At 41.7% G+C, this 13,775-nt stretch overlaps 1 protein-coding gene across 1 annotated transcript in view; it reads right to left on the reverse strand.

Moving 5' to 3' along the window:
• Positions 1-13,775, reverse strand: part of Itga8 (integrin subunit alpha 8) — a 178,005-nt gene that overhangs the window by 66,847 nt on the left and 97,383 nt on the right. Inside the window, exons 16-21 of the mRNA XM_075970501.1 lie at positions 13,062-13,117; positions 12,175-12,329; positions 10,616-10,753; positions 10,108-10,175; positions 8,438-8,585; positions 2,700-2,792 (exon numbers count right to left, since the gene is read on the reverse strand). Of these exons, the coding sequence (XP_075826616.1) occupies positions 2,700-2,792; positions 8,438-8,585; positions 10,108-10,175; positions 10,616-10,753; positions 12,175-12,329; positions 13,062-13,117 (658 nt within the window). The remainder of the gene's footprint in view (positions 1-2,699; positions 2,793-8,437; positions 8,586-10,107; positions 10,176-10,615; positions 10,754-12,174; positions 12,330-13,061; positions 13,118-13,775) is intronic.

Below are 13,775 nucleotides of genomic sequence, written 5' to 3' on the forward strand. Positions count from 1 at the left end.
AAATCAGAAGTCAGAATTGTAATTACTGAGTGAACAGATTTAAATTAATAGTAAAAGTCATTTGAAAATTTTTCTTTTAAATTTTGAGCCTGGGATAAATATTCCTGGGCATTTATTTATTGAATGGTTTTAAATAGTAGGACTGATTTTTCACCTGCAATTTGCTCCACTCCGTGGCCAGAGAGTGCTTTTTAACGTGCAGTCTGAAGAGTGAAGGAATCAACATGTTTTATACCAAACCAGAATGCAATAAAATCCGGTGTGTTTGAGGTCATTAGAGGGCAAGATAAGAAACCTATTAGCTTTCTTCTACAGGGACTTGGAGATAAATGAATCCAAACAATTTACTTCCCTGCCTTCTCCAGATTATTTGCTGGTAAAACGGATTGATAGCCTCTCACATAAACACTCCCATGGTGCAGACCACACTGCCATTTCCCTCCCTTTTCCACTATGGCACTGGTGGCCGCGTTGAGTTCAGTTTTTTACTCACAGTCATTGGTGCTTTGAGATCATCTGCCGTCTAGATTTAACAGTCTTGGTACTGAACGAGAATGAGTGACCCTATCTGAATGCTGATGTCGATACCCTCATGTCAAACTAGGTTCTTCTTGTCTTTCAGGTAAATACATATTGCATCAAGTGGTGGGATTTATTTCCTTGCAAACTAACAAAACCGAGGTTAGTTTCTAACTGAAAGGACTATCATGGGGAAATGTCTTATTCTGTCTTTCATATCTTCTTTTCAACATCCATCTGTTGTTCATTAGTTTCCATTTAAGTACTTTGCACAGTGTTGTAGGCCAGATAGAACCTGGGCTTTGTGGTTAGGCCTGGTTGGAATCCTGGTTCTGCCTTTCATCACCAGTGTGACTTCAGGCGATGCGTTTGTCTTTTCCAGGCCACAGTGTCCTTGTCTATTAAACAGGCGAGACACAGTGGGATAACACTGACACAGTTATTCTCTCGTGATGGTCTAGGGACACAGAGGGCATTCGGTACATGAGACCTAACAGGAACCTGTTAAGGGATTTCACTGGCGTTGAAATGTTTAAGTTAATGAATGAATTAATTTTTTTATACAAGAAGTAAGTTTACATGATTTCAGCTAGCCACATTTTTTAAATACCCAAGATCAGTGTACTAAAATAGTGTAAAGGAGTAAAATTATGATTGATTGTACACGCTCCTGGAGTACACATTGGGAAGAGGTATTATTTCCGAAAAGGTTGCTGATGCTCAGTTCAGGTTGTGAAACACTGGGATAAAAGATCTATTTGCCAGAAGACACATCAGCACCTTTGAAAGGCAATCGGGACTCTCCCCAGGGATACATAGGATAGGCAACAGGACCCTGAAGTCCCCTTGAAAGGATGGCCAAGCGGCATGGGTGTCTCTAGCCCACCAGGGAGGTATCCCCATGCAAAACGATGCTATCATAAACTTTCACCAAGGACATTCCGCTGATGACAGAAACACCTAAGTAAGGATTAAATAGAGGATTATGTACATTCTCTTTATTGTGATTTAGTTGTGTGACCTTTTCAGAGTCTCAGAATTTGTTCCATGGCTTCAAAATTGCTGCTGTTATATTTATTATGAGGCATTGCTGTTGAGCAGTTAAGCTGAGTTGAGCAAGTTATCCCGAGTCAGTGCCTACTCTTCTCTGTCAAGATCACTACTCAGCTTATTTTCCTTTCGCCGCTATGATCTTTGTATTATTTTTCAAATATATTTTATTTAAAATTGATTGATGTGTGTGTGTGTGTGTGTGTGTGTGTGTGTGTGTGTGTGAGAGAGAGAGAGAGAGAGAGAGAGAGAGAGAGAGAGAGAGAGAGGTGTGTTCAGGTGTTCATAGAGGCCAGAAGAGGATGTTGGGCCCTCTGGAACTACAGTTCTATTGTGGGGGTGCTGGAAACAGAACTCTAATGCCCTGGAAAACAAAGCACTCTTACTGTCGAGCAGCCTCTCTACCCCTATTTTTCAAACATAGACCTAACAAAACTCATTTACAAACCAGGTATGACTATTTCTAACATGAAAATACTATAATATTCACATGGGAGGCACATTGGAAAAGAGTTCTCTTTGCTTTGCTAATGTAGTTTAAAAATTATCTCCTCTCCCCCTTTAGACAAGGCTGGCCTTGAACCCACTGTAGCTTGGGGATGGGCTTGAATTTCTGGTCCTCTTTCTGCCAGCTCTTGAGTGCTGGCATTAAAGGCATGTGACTACACTCCTGGTTGGCTTACACAGTACCGGGGCTCGAACCCAGGACTTTGTGCGTGCTACGCAGGCATTCTACCAAGTAAGCTACATTCTTAGCCCTCTTAAGTAGCTTATTTTAAAGCTTTTTAACTTAATATTGTAGTTTAAAGATAAAATCTATATTAGAATTAAAAGAAAATAATCAAAGGCAAAAATCTGAGGTGCACGTGTGCTCACGGACTTTTTGTGACTACAAGATGTAATATATAAAGTCTACAGGAAAAGTGTGTGAAAGCATAGATCTGTCTGTGACTTTGACCCACCATTGTCACTTCATGTAGGTTAACACACTAAATCCCTGTCTGCTGGTAATTTCCTGGGCAATCCGTTTTAGCTGCTGTTTGCTGGGTGCTAATTGGGGGACTTTCCCACTAGTCCTCTGTAAAATTCAATCAGTCAGAGATCAGGAAGGACTGCTGGTGTTCTCTTACGTTTGTGCCAGCCACCATTGGGTTCCCAAGGTCACACACCACCATCCTGGTCACATTTTCCATCTTGTATTCACAGCTCAGCGGCCTCAGTCCCTACAACAGGAAAAGAGCACCGTTACGGAGTTCAGGGGCAGAATGAGTTACATCCTGTTGCATGCGATGTGGGAGGCCCAGAGCTCCCCTTGATTTCAAACACCTGTGTGGGTCACGCTGCACCAAGTTAATCCAATCTGATACCATCGACTCAAGAGCAAAATCCAGAGGAAAAAGAACAAGTTAAACTTTAGGAGAAGTTGTGTAAGCACGTGCTTTGCTGAGGAATCAGAGGCTCGGACAGTACTTATGTGGAAATTTTGTACTTTCACTGTCTTAATGTTAAACTCAGAACAGTAAGATCGAAAAGCGATCAAACATGAACAAAGAGATTTATTCCTGACGTTCCTATCACAAAAGCGAAACTATGAGGATGCACACACAGTTGCTGTGTCTCTATGGCCATTTGCAGAGGAATTGTCTTGAGCCCAGCTTCTGACACATCACAGAGGAACCCTTTGTTAGATCTTGTGTGTCAGATCCTTCAAATATTTAAGATGTAATTTTTAAAAATTGACTTTTTAGGTGAGCATACAAAGGAATGAGTATTTTCTTTCTTTTTTTAAAAAAGTATTTGTTTTCTTAGAGAGAGAGAGAGAGAGAGTAAGCACACAGAAGTTTGAGTGACTTTGAAGGCCAGAAGAGGGTGTTGGATCCCTGGGTTTGGAGTTACAGGCATGACACTGTTGTATTCTCTCTCAGCCCTCACGGAGGCATTTTCATACCTATGTGCTATATACACATTGCTTTCGATAGCCCCCACCTGTACTGTACCCCACATTCTCTGGTGAATGTTCACAGTTTGTGTTTAACTGGTTCTTCCTCTCTATGCCCCTCTCTCTACACCCAATCCTGATCAGAACTTCTGAATACTCCAGCTTGAGGAGGTTCCCATTTTTGCCTGAATAAGTCTCAGTTTTCCTGAAGAGAACAGGGTGCAGAGACCCTTCTTCGCAGCCTCTGCCCCTCCCAAGCCCACCCATGTCTTCATGGCTGGGCGGAAATCCACCCTTCACTTTCCACCCCAACTCCCTATCCATCTTTCCAAACCTGACGGTGTAGCTGACAATGTCTTACATTTCTCCATCATTTCATCCTAAGTCATTCTCTGCCATCAAATTGTGGCCTGCCCCCTTCATCCCCAAAGATAATTAATATATGAATGGCTGTCACAGTGGAGCACCGTTTGGGGAACATCCGGGAAGTCAGTAGATGAAGGTTTCTACTATGACAATCCCTTACTCATCTAGTACTGCTACTAGGATATTATATAAGGAAACAATACGAGGTATGTCAAGGAAAAGCTTTAGAAATGTTTCTCCATTCCTTTCTTGGGACACCCCCCCCTCCCCAACCCTCAGCCAAACCAAGAAAAACCAAACCAAAAATCTTCTAGTCTCTACACGAGGAACTCTACAGTCAACACATTGAGGCTGTAAGCATTAGCATGGCCGGACTTCTGGAAGCTGTCCCTGTCTCAGTGTCTGGAGCGGGGTTTGCACAAAGCATCTGAGCAGGGTAGAAGCAGTTCACACATTGTCCCCTAAAGAGGCAACTACAAGGAGGTGCCTAGTCTGGCACCACCCAGGTAAACATGCAGAGTCTGATGAGCGAGAAAGAGCCGAGTGGCTGCTACTCGGCGGAACTCGCTTTCACGCAAGGTTACAAATACCGTGCAGAGGGCATGGTAACTATCTCGCACAACTTTCCAGAGCCGGCAATCTCTTTACTCAAAGGGAGGTTTATTGGGTATTCATCTTTACAACTCGCAACCTAGAGTAACAATACCGAGATGTTTCATGCTGAGATTATTAATCATGGAAGCAAAACAAAATTAAAAAGCTTTCGAAAGAATCCATGTTTCCCCTGGCTATAACTCAGGGATTTAGTTTTTATAGTTAAAATGCTTGACTTGTTTGAAGGTGGAAGATCACATGTACTTTTAAAAATTTTATTTTTAAATTAAAAGTATTTATTTTATTTTATGTGTTATGAGTATCTTGCCTATATGTATGCATGTGTCCTGCATGCCTGACGCCCAAAGAGGCCAGAAGCAGGCACTGGATCCCCTAGAACTGGAGATATGGATTCAAGTTAACATGTGGGTGTTAGGAACCAAACCCAGTTCCTTAGCAATAAGTGCTCTTCACTACCCAGCCATATACCCTTCCCTCAGGCTTCCTACAAACAGTTCTTTGCCATCAGTTGAAACATTTCCCTCCCCCTCATGTCCCCTTCGCCCTCTTTCTTTTTCTTTTCTCTTTTTTTTGTAGTCTTAATTTTCTCTCTCTCTGATGAAAAAAGAAACCATTTTTTTCCTAGACATTGCTGGATTGTTTTTCTCACTGGTTCCAGGAACATTTTTGTTCTAATCCATTTCTGGCTCATAGAGCATTCTTTGCTCCCTTATTCAGTCACTGAAAATATTTATCTTGGGGCTGCTACTTTACCAGGTAAACAAGACCCCTCGCCCTAATTGAATCTCTAATCATGACAACAGTTCTATCAGGTGAATTATAATAAGCAATGGAGATACAATTACAGAAGAATTCACTGTTTTTTTCTTCGTTTGTTTGTTTTTTTAGTTAGAAAGCAAATAGAATTTAAGGAAGGTATGCATATGTGTTTAAACAATCAGAGAAGACATCCTGGAGGAGGTAGCATCTAACTAGGCTAATGAGGAAAGGGCTTATTGATAGTTCAAAACAGGAGAGATTTGACTGGTTTTGCAATACAATAGCCAAGTAACTTGAGAACACTGCACAAGTCTGCTTATGTACAAACTCTAGAACAAATTTGATTCTTCTCTATAAAGTCAGCATCAGGATCAGGCAAATTCAATGCTTGCAAGAGTTCAGAGCAGTATCCAAACCACAACAACTGTGTAGTGCATGTTGATAATCTTCATTATTAGCTGCCTGCAGTTATTAATAGATTGTAATTATTATGAAGACCCGAAGGATAAATATAAAGAGGTCACTGGAGAGGGTAAAGTTATAGTACTAGTGTGCCAGTGCACATTAGAGGGACGAACCAAACAGAAATTCACTAGAGCTAGAATTTAGGTCATGGGGCTGAATGAAGCAGCAACTACTAGGGAGGCTGAAGGCACAGGGACAAGGAAGAGCATGAAAGAAAAAAGAAATATATAAATAAAGAAGAGAAATAAAAAAGAGAAAGAAAGGAAGGAGAAAAAAGAGGGAGAAAGGAGGAGGGAAATATGGAGGGTAGGAGAGAGGGAGGGAGGGAGAAAGAAAGGAAGAAAGAGAGAGAGAAAGAGGGTAAGGAAGAAGAGAGGGAATGAAAATAAGGAAAGGAAAAAGAAAAAATTGGATACAAAAAATTATGTACATGTCTAGTCTCATGGATTCTTATTTTGTTATTTTCTCAATTTAAAACAATTGAACCAAACAGCAATCAAGTATCTTTGAAACTTAAAATCATTACGCATTTCTATTCAAGAAAGTGATTTAAAAGTACATACACTCATCAAATTGTGTACTGAGATTTTTCCTGTCAAATCCATCCTCACTGGCAGGCAGGACAGTTAGAAAGTCTCCCTGCTCTTCCCAAGAATATTTGCAGTTGTCATGTCATTTTTCCTCCCTCACTGCAACCGTCAGCATCCCTTGATATTCTAATTTCTCCAAGGAATGATCGAAAATGCTCCCATTTTGTCCTTCCTCTAGTTATGGTGCTTTTATGTTTGTGTCTCTGTTATTTCAGTAAGTAATAGACAGATGGTGAGTGCAGTGGCCATTTTAAATTGAAAATGCCATCTCATGATAAAACCTCTGCAGGCAAAGAGAACAAAAGAGAAGGAAAGGCAGAAGAGACGGCTCAGGGGCTAAGAGCACTAACTTCTCTTACAGAAGACCTGGGTTCAGATCCCACAAGCCCCACTAAGCAGCTCATAGACACTTGTAACTCCAGCTCCAGATGATCTGACAGCCTCTTCTGATTTCCACACACATATCTACACACACACACACACACACACACACACACACACACACACACTAAAAATAAGTCTTTTAAGAGGAGGAAAAAGCATGTCGCCTACAAATACTTACATGATATATAAACAAATAACAAACATTTAACTTAAGTGTATTTTTTTAAAAATATTTCTGGGTTCCCATCATATTTTTGTTTTTATTCCCTACGCATCATCCCAGAGACCCCTGACTTTGTTTTTAAAAAACCTCTGTTTTAGAATGTTCTTTTACCAGAACATCCATCCAGTTTGTTGTTCATTTTGCTGCAATGGAAAACACCAGCAAGCCCTTATCTGCATCTTTGGCTATGAACATTGTAGCAGGCATCATCCATAATCTCAACTGAGACCGATGTTTCTTCCTTCCTTCCTTCCTTCCTTCCTTCCTTCCTTCCTTCTTTCCTTCCTTTCTTTTCTCTTTCCCCTCTTTCTCTCCCTCCCTTCCTCCCTCCTTTCCTTCTTTCCTTCCTTTCTCTTTCTCACCTCTCTTCTCTATTTCTTTTGACAGTATCTCCCTATATGTACAGGCTGGCCTTGAACTTGTGATCCTTCTTTCTCTTCCTCCCAAGTGCTAGATTATAAGGATACACAATCACACCAGGCATTGTTTCTGTAACTTTTTAGATGCTCTTACAATGACCTCACATCAGACAGATTACTTTCCATGACATTGCTCAACCATTAGACTATGAAAGCCCCTTAGAGAATGTGGTCTTGAAAAAGTGGTGGACACATAATAAATTTTAGTTAAATAAATCCAACAGCAAGCATTTATGGGGTGCTCATGCTATTCCTATTCCTGAGAAAGAATGTGAAACTTAGTCTCTGCCCTTAATTGAATGTCTTGAACAGTTCTGAAACAGGGACCTGCCAATCTCTCAGACATTTATAACAACGTGTTTGGTTTGTTTGCTTGCTTATTTGTTTTGGTCTTTTTAGTTAGTTTGATATGTAGCTCATGTAGGTCATCAACTCATGGATTCATCTGCCCCAGCCTCCTGGCTGCTGGATTAGATATATGCCCCCACTGGTCTATTTAGAATGTTTTTCCAGACAAAGCAATTAAGAATACTACAGGTTCCCAGGACACACTGGATGGGAAGAGTCGTGTTCTGGTAAAGATCCAAAAGGCCATAAATAGCAATTGTACCTTTTCAATAAACAGTGACATTGAGGACTGGCACACCAGGAAGAAACAGGCCCTACTCTGGTCGCAGGCCCAAAAATGTGGACTAAGAAGAAAGAAAAACGAACTTGTTTCCTTTGCAATTTCTGTTCAGCCTGTTATCAGTGCTCAGCAGGACTGGTTGGCTCTTCTTCCATCACCAGTAATAAAAACCAGGCCTCCTGTGATCTGCTTGGAACTTAAAGGAACTCAAACCAAGGCTCACAAAGTCAGTGAGGAGAGGGGGTTAGCCTGGGAAATGAGTCATCTGCCTCTTTGGCTGGTCTTTGCTTTGCTTCAGCTCCTGGTCTTTGGCCGATTCATCTTCATACTGTGGCAAAGAGAGACTCTGATACTTCATAGCCCATCTCCCGGGCTCATTGCTAGTCTGAGCTGACAAAGGAAGGCACCATTCTGATCTCTTTTGAGAGGAGATTAAGCCTTGTTGATCAGACTTAGTGTTTATGTGGATTCAAGCCTTACCTTGCTATTGCGCTCAATCCCAACATAATCTGCTTCCTCGGGGATCATAATGAAGAGTTCAGCTTCATAGGCTCCTTCTCCTTCATTTCTTGCATTTATTATGAGCATAAGGTGATTTTCATCCCCGATAATTATCTGATGTTTATCTCTAAAAAAAACCCAGTTTAAAAAGAGTGATTATGTAGCTCAACATCACATGCTTCATGAATCTATTTTGGAAATTTAAATACTGTGTGCCTGTAATCTAAGCACTCAGGAAACTGGGGTGGGAGAATTGGATTTTGAGGTGATCCTGAACTATTGAGCTACATAGCAACAGTGTATCTTCAAACAAACAAACAAACAAACAAAGAAAAAATAATGATTTAGGAGGAAAAAAAGAAAAAGTCAAACACAAGGCTAGGACTGAGAAAGAAGGTACCTGGTCAAGAAGGGCTGGTAGGAAGATTTAAGGGAACAATTTCTGAATGGGGAGGGTGGGAAAATGTTCAGTGACGTGCAAGCAACTATTTAACTATTTGTTCTAAAAAAATAAAACCGATACATATCATTTGTGGATTCCAGTGCTGTGTCCTCCCACTTTGACCAATTTGAAGCTATCAACACACTGTTCAGTCGGCTAACAAAACTCCTGCAAACTTAACATTTGACTTCGGAGCCAGAATGAAGAGCTCCCAACTCCTCCATATCACTCAGAACACACATTAGGGAGAGAGCGAGCTGTAGGGAAAGAAAGAGGGCGGGTTTAGAGACAGCAATAGAGGGAGGACACACAGCAACACGGATGAGAAGAGGGAAAAAGAGGCAGGCGAAACAGGATTGCAAGTGGCTGATAGAGGGTTCTAAGGTATTTTAAGAAGCTTTACTTACTTTGAACTCCAAATGAAATCAATATTTAAAAATGCCTCTTCCACTCCCCTCACCCCCCCCCAAAGCTATTGCTTTTGACACTTACTAAATTATGAACATTGGGACAAGTCCCCTTGAGAGATTACCAAGCGGATTCCAAACACTAGCAGTGCAGGAGTTCCTGGGAGAGAGGTGTCCATCCCACTTTTCCACCCAAGGGTGTCTCAGCCCTACTCCGATTTCTTTCCACAACCCAACAGGGCAATTACCAGCTCTGGAGTCAGGCCTTGCCATCACAAGCAGCTGTGAAACCCTTTTATTCTCATTTGACTCTCTGACACTTTCTGCTTGACTCCCTGGTGTGTCTTTTAAGTCCTCCCCCAAGTAAATTAAAATTAATTTTGTTTTGACAGTTTTAAGGAGGCCTTTGAATCATGGGGTGCTGCAAAAACAAGTTTGGTTAAGGTGTGGACTGAACCGGCTTGTCTGAACCCTTTCTCACTTGACTGAGGTAGGTAAACAGAACCTGAGCCACACTGCACATGGGTTTACTTTCAACAAAACCGCTTTTGCTCCCCCCCCCCCCCACTCTTGCTGAAAGATGAAATGGCCCAGGCAAGATCTCAGGGTCTGTCACTTGACACCAGTGACAGAGGACTGACCAGATCAGAGGCCAGTCCAAAGTGTGGCCCCTCTCAAGAATTCCACGCCGCACTCCCCTACCCCCAGTTCTTGGGAGAATATACTTTCCCCAAAGCAGCTTTAAGTAAACACCCATAGACCACCAGGTGTGATGCACGCATTTATTTATTTAAACTTACGGTCTAGCTGACAGCTTCAAGTCGGGGACACAGAGATTGTCTTCTCCACAGTCCACCAGGATGTGAGCCTGTGTTGAGGAAGTGAGGCATCAGGAAGAAGCTGAGAAAACTCAAATCAGACCCTTCCCCTTGAAGATGCTAAGCGATTCTATCAGCTAAACCAGAACTTTGGTTTCACTGTGCAGAGGCCTCCCAACGCCATCTGCTGTGATGTTAAGTGATCTCTGGATAGAGGCACATTTCCTTGCCCGTTTCCAGTTTGCTCTGAAGTGTCTGTAGAGGACGCTATCTGCACCGTTCTTAGGATGACCGCCTGTCTTGCTTCCATTGCTACTACATTTGAACAAAGCAAACTGTGGTTGCATAAAGGGAAAGGCTTCCAAATTAACAATGAGGAAACATGCTCAGAGCAGGTCTCTACTGCTGTGTATCTCTGCACACAGATGGGAATGAGAGGGGCGCAGGAACAACCCTCTCCAGAGAATGGGAAACGCCTTCAAGGACTTACCTGCTCAGTAACTACGTTGTCCCTGTAGTGATTCAAAATGGGTTTCACTTCCAGGCCATCTGTAAAGGTGGAATCATCCAAACTGTAGTTCAGGCTAATGTTGATTGGAGATAATTTATCTCGGAATTCAGTTTCATCCTAGGAAAAAAAATCACCAAGTCAAGCCCATATCACTACAAGATATTAGTCTATGACAAGCAGGCAACACTAGACCCCCATCAGCGTTAGTGTAGGACAACGTTCACCACAACAAGCTGAACTGGGTGTTAATATATGTGGTCTGCAATAGATAAGATATGCTCAGTGATGACATCACCTACAGCCAAGGCTTCCCTGGGAGCTCCTAGAGCAATGGTTCTCAATCGGTGGGTCACAATACCTTTAGGGGTTTAATGACCCTTTAGCAGGGGGTCGTATATCAGATAACCTGCATATCAGATATTTACAATATGATTCATAAGAGTAGCAAAATTATAGTTATGAAGTAGCAACAAAAATAATTTTTGGTTGGGGATCATCACAACATGAGGAACTATGTTAAAGGGTCACAGCGTTAGGAAGGTTGAGAGCCCCCACACTGGAGGAAATCCTTAGGTACCACGGACCCCAACACCTGAGTCCGCATCAGTCATGTCACCGGTAAAACATGCACCACAAATGCCAGAGTACACCATGCATCAGGATGTTTGTTTTGGTGAAGTTGCCAGAAGCTTCTCGTGGGTTCAGTGGAAGAAAACATTTTACTCTTGTTCCTCTTTTTTTTTTTTATTTCTTTCAAGTTGTTTCAGTGAACTTTAAAACATCTTCAGCACATTTGAAGATGTCTTAGATAAAGGAACAAAAGTCCTGAGGTGAGGAGAGGGCAGCCAGTACTAAGCTCTGAGCATGCAACCAGCATCCCAGATGGGGGAAGGGGCTCATGACCTGGCTTTACATTCTCAAGGGTAGCTGTGGATCTTTGGTCCTCACTAGGATTCTCTGTTAACTAAGTCCCTAATGGGAAGAGAAGAAACGGGACTACTGGCCACCATAGGACAACTGGCAGCATGGCGGTGGATAATTGGGCCCCAAATATTTGAAATTTTAAATTTCATGAGAATTTGTAAAAGCACATCACCTTTAAAAACACAATTACAAATTATTTTTAATGAAAATTTGCTTGTCTTAATGTTTCCCCAAGCCAGCTCTAAGTACATCTTGATAAAGTCTAACAGGACATACTCACATAGGATTAAAAAAAAATCAAATAAATTGTGTTGAACTTTTATGTACGGGGGAGGGAAGGCAGTTAAAAATAAAAGTCACCTGAGTTAAATGTTATTATTAAGATTTTGTCAAAAACGAGAAAGAAGCCTTAGAAATGAATAGCAACAAATCATTGGGTTAGTTGAAGTCAGGGTCAGCAGGAAGTATTCAACCTTACGCTAGAGTTTCCTCCCAGGAAAATGAGACTAGACAGATGGGATGTCTGCGGCAAGTGAGATGGTTAACTAGATAGGAATGGTTGGAATCTAGATTCCAATGTGAGAAGCCCCAGAAGTGATTTCTAGAAAACTTACTCGAAGGTAAACGCTGAAATCCTGGCAGTGGAGGGATCTCTGTTGCCTTATCACGAAGGGGAACGTGAGATGGGGCTGGTGGTTATGGAGGAAGAGCGTCCGCTTGATGGCTCCTTTTTGCTTCAGGAAATCTAGCTGCACCTCAGCCACCAGCGCTAAAGGACAGAGAGAGAAGAACAAAGTCACAGGAGGGACAGCACTGGGCAACCACAGTGCTGTCAGGGGTAGGGACTTATTCAGGGAAACCTTTTCTTTCCATAGCTGGATCAAATAACACATAAGTTGAAGAAGTATTAAAAAAAATACTGTCCTGCATATAACTGTTTTGGGGCTCTGCATGCATGTGTATGTGTGTGCACATGTTCATGTGTTTATATGTGCACGTTTGTTTACGTGCATGTGGAAGTCAGAGGTTGACGCTGGGTGTCTTACTTGATTTCTCCCACCCACTTATTTTTTGAGGCAGGGTCTCTCACTGAGCCTGGAGTTCACCAGTGTGTTTAGAGCGCTGATCAGTGAGGGCTAGGCAGTGCCTGTCTCTACTTCTCCAGACTCGTATTACAGAGGCATCTGCCACATTTGGCCTTTATATAGTACTGATTCATATTTAGGTCCTCATGCTTGTACAGGAGAACTTTACAACTAAGCTTTCTCTCTTGCCCATATTTTGTAACTTAAATTATATATATCTATATAACATATCACTTTTCCAAAATTATGTTTTTAGTTGATAATGCCCTTGATTAAAGTAGTATTAATTAGAAAGTTTTAAATGTGCAATAGAAATTTGAATTTTAATAAAGGGTCCATTAGTTTTCTATTGTCTGGGCAGAGAAATATGTCATGTTTTCTTTGCATAGATACCATAAAAATGAAAATATGCTCACCTATTGTATCTGAAATGCTCTGGCCTGTTATAGACGCACAGACTCTTAGAGAAAAGCTGTGGGAAAACAGTAGTCAGTAATTTTCTGGTTAGTAAAGTTCTGATTCTGAGCTAGGAATCTTCCTTCCCCTCCATCCAGATAAAATGAACACAACATTTCCTTCTATATGCTTAATTATATACACATATGTATGTGCATGTACACACACACACACACACACACACTCCCATAGCTTGACACAATACTATTACAATTGGCATAGGTAGCTTTTCTTGAAAATAGTGATAGAGAGTTAATCAATTGATTAATACCCCAGTTCCTTTATGCAATGAATACATATGAAGATTTTCCTTGGGACTTGGGAAAGCTGGGCCACACAGTGGGGAAACGCCATGGAAAAGCATGGAGAACAGCAAAAACATGGATGCACGTGAGGGACTTGAAGAGTTTCAGTGTGGTTAGAACTCCCAGAAGATGAGGTTGGCTGGTTTGGTTGATGGGTGCTGAACAGGGCTTTGAAGTCATGGTAGGACCTGTGAATTTAATCCTAAGCATGGAAGAGCATGCTGGTCTTAATGCCAGTCAGTCACACTGCTGGGAGGAGCCTGAAACTTGGGAGGTGGAGGGAGAGAATAGGTGGGAGAGAGAGAGAGAGCTAAAGCAGCTTACTCAAGCCCAGTGTGCACAGTGATATGGGTATAAAGGCAGTGCCAG

Source organism: Microtus pennsylvanicus, chromosome 4, assembly GCF_037038515.1.
Source record: "Microtus pennsylvanicus isolate mMicPen1 chromosome 4, mMicPen1.hap1, whole genome shotgun sequence".
Lineage (NCBI taxonomy): Eukaryota > Metazoa > Chordata > Mammalia > Rodentia > Cricetidae > Microtus > Microtus pennsylvanicus.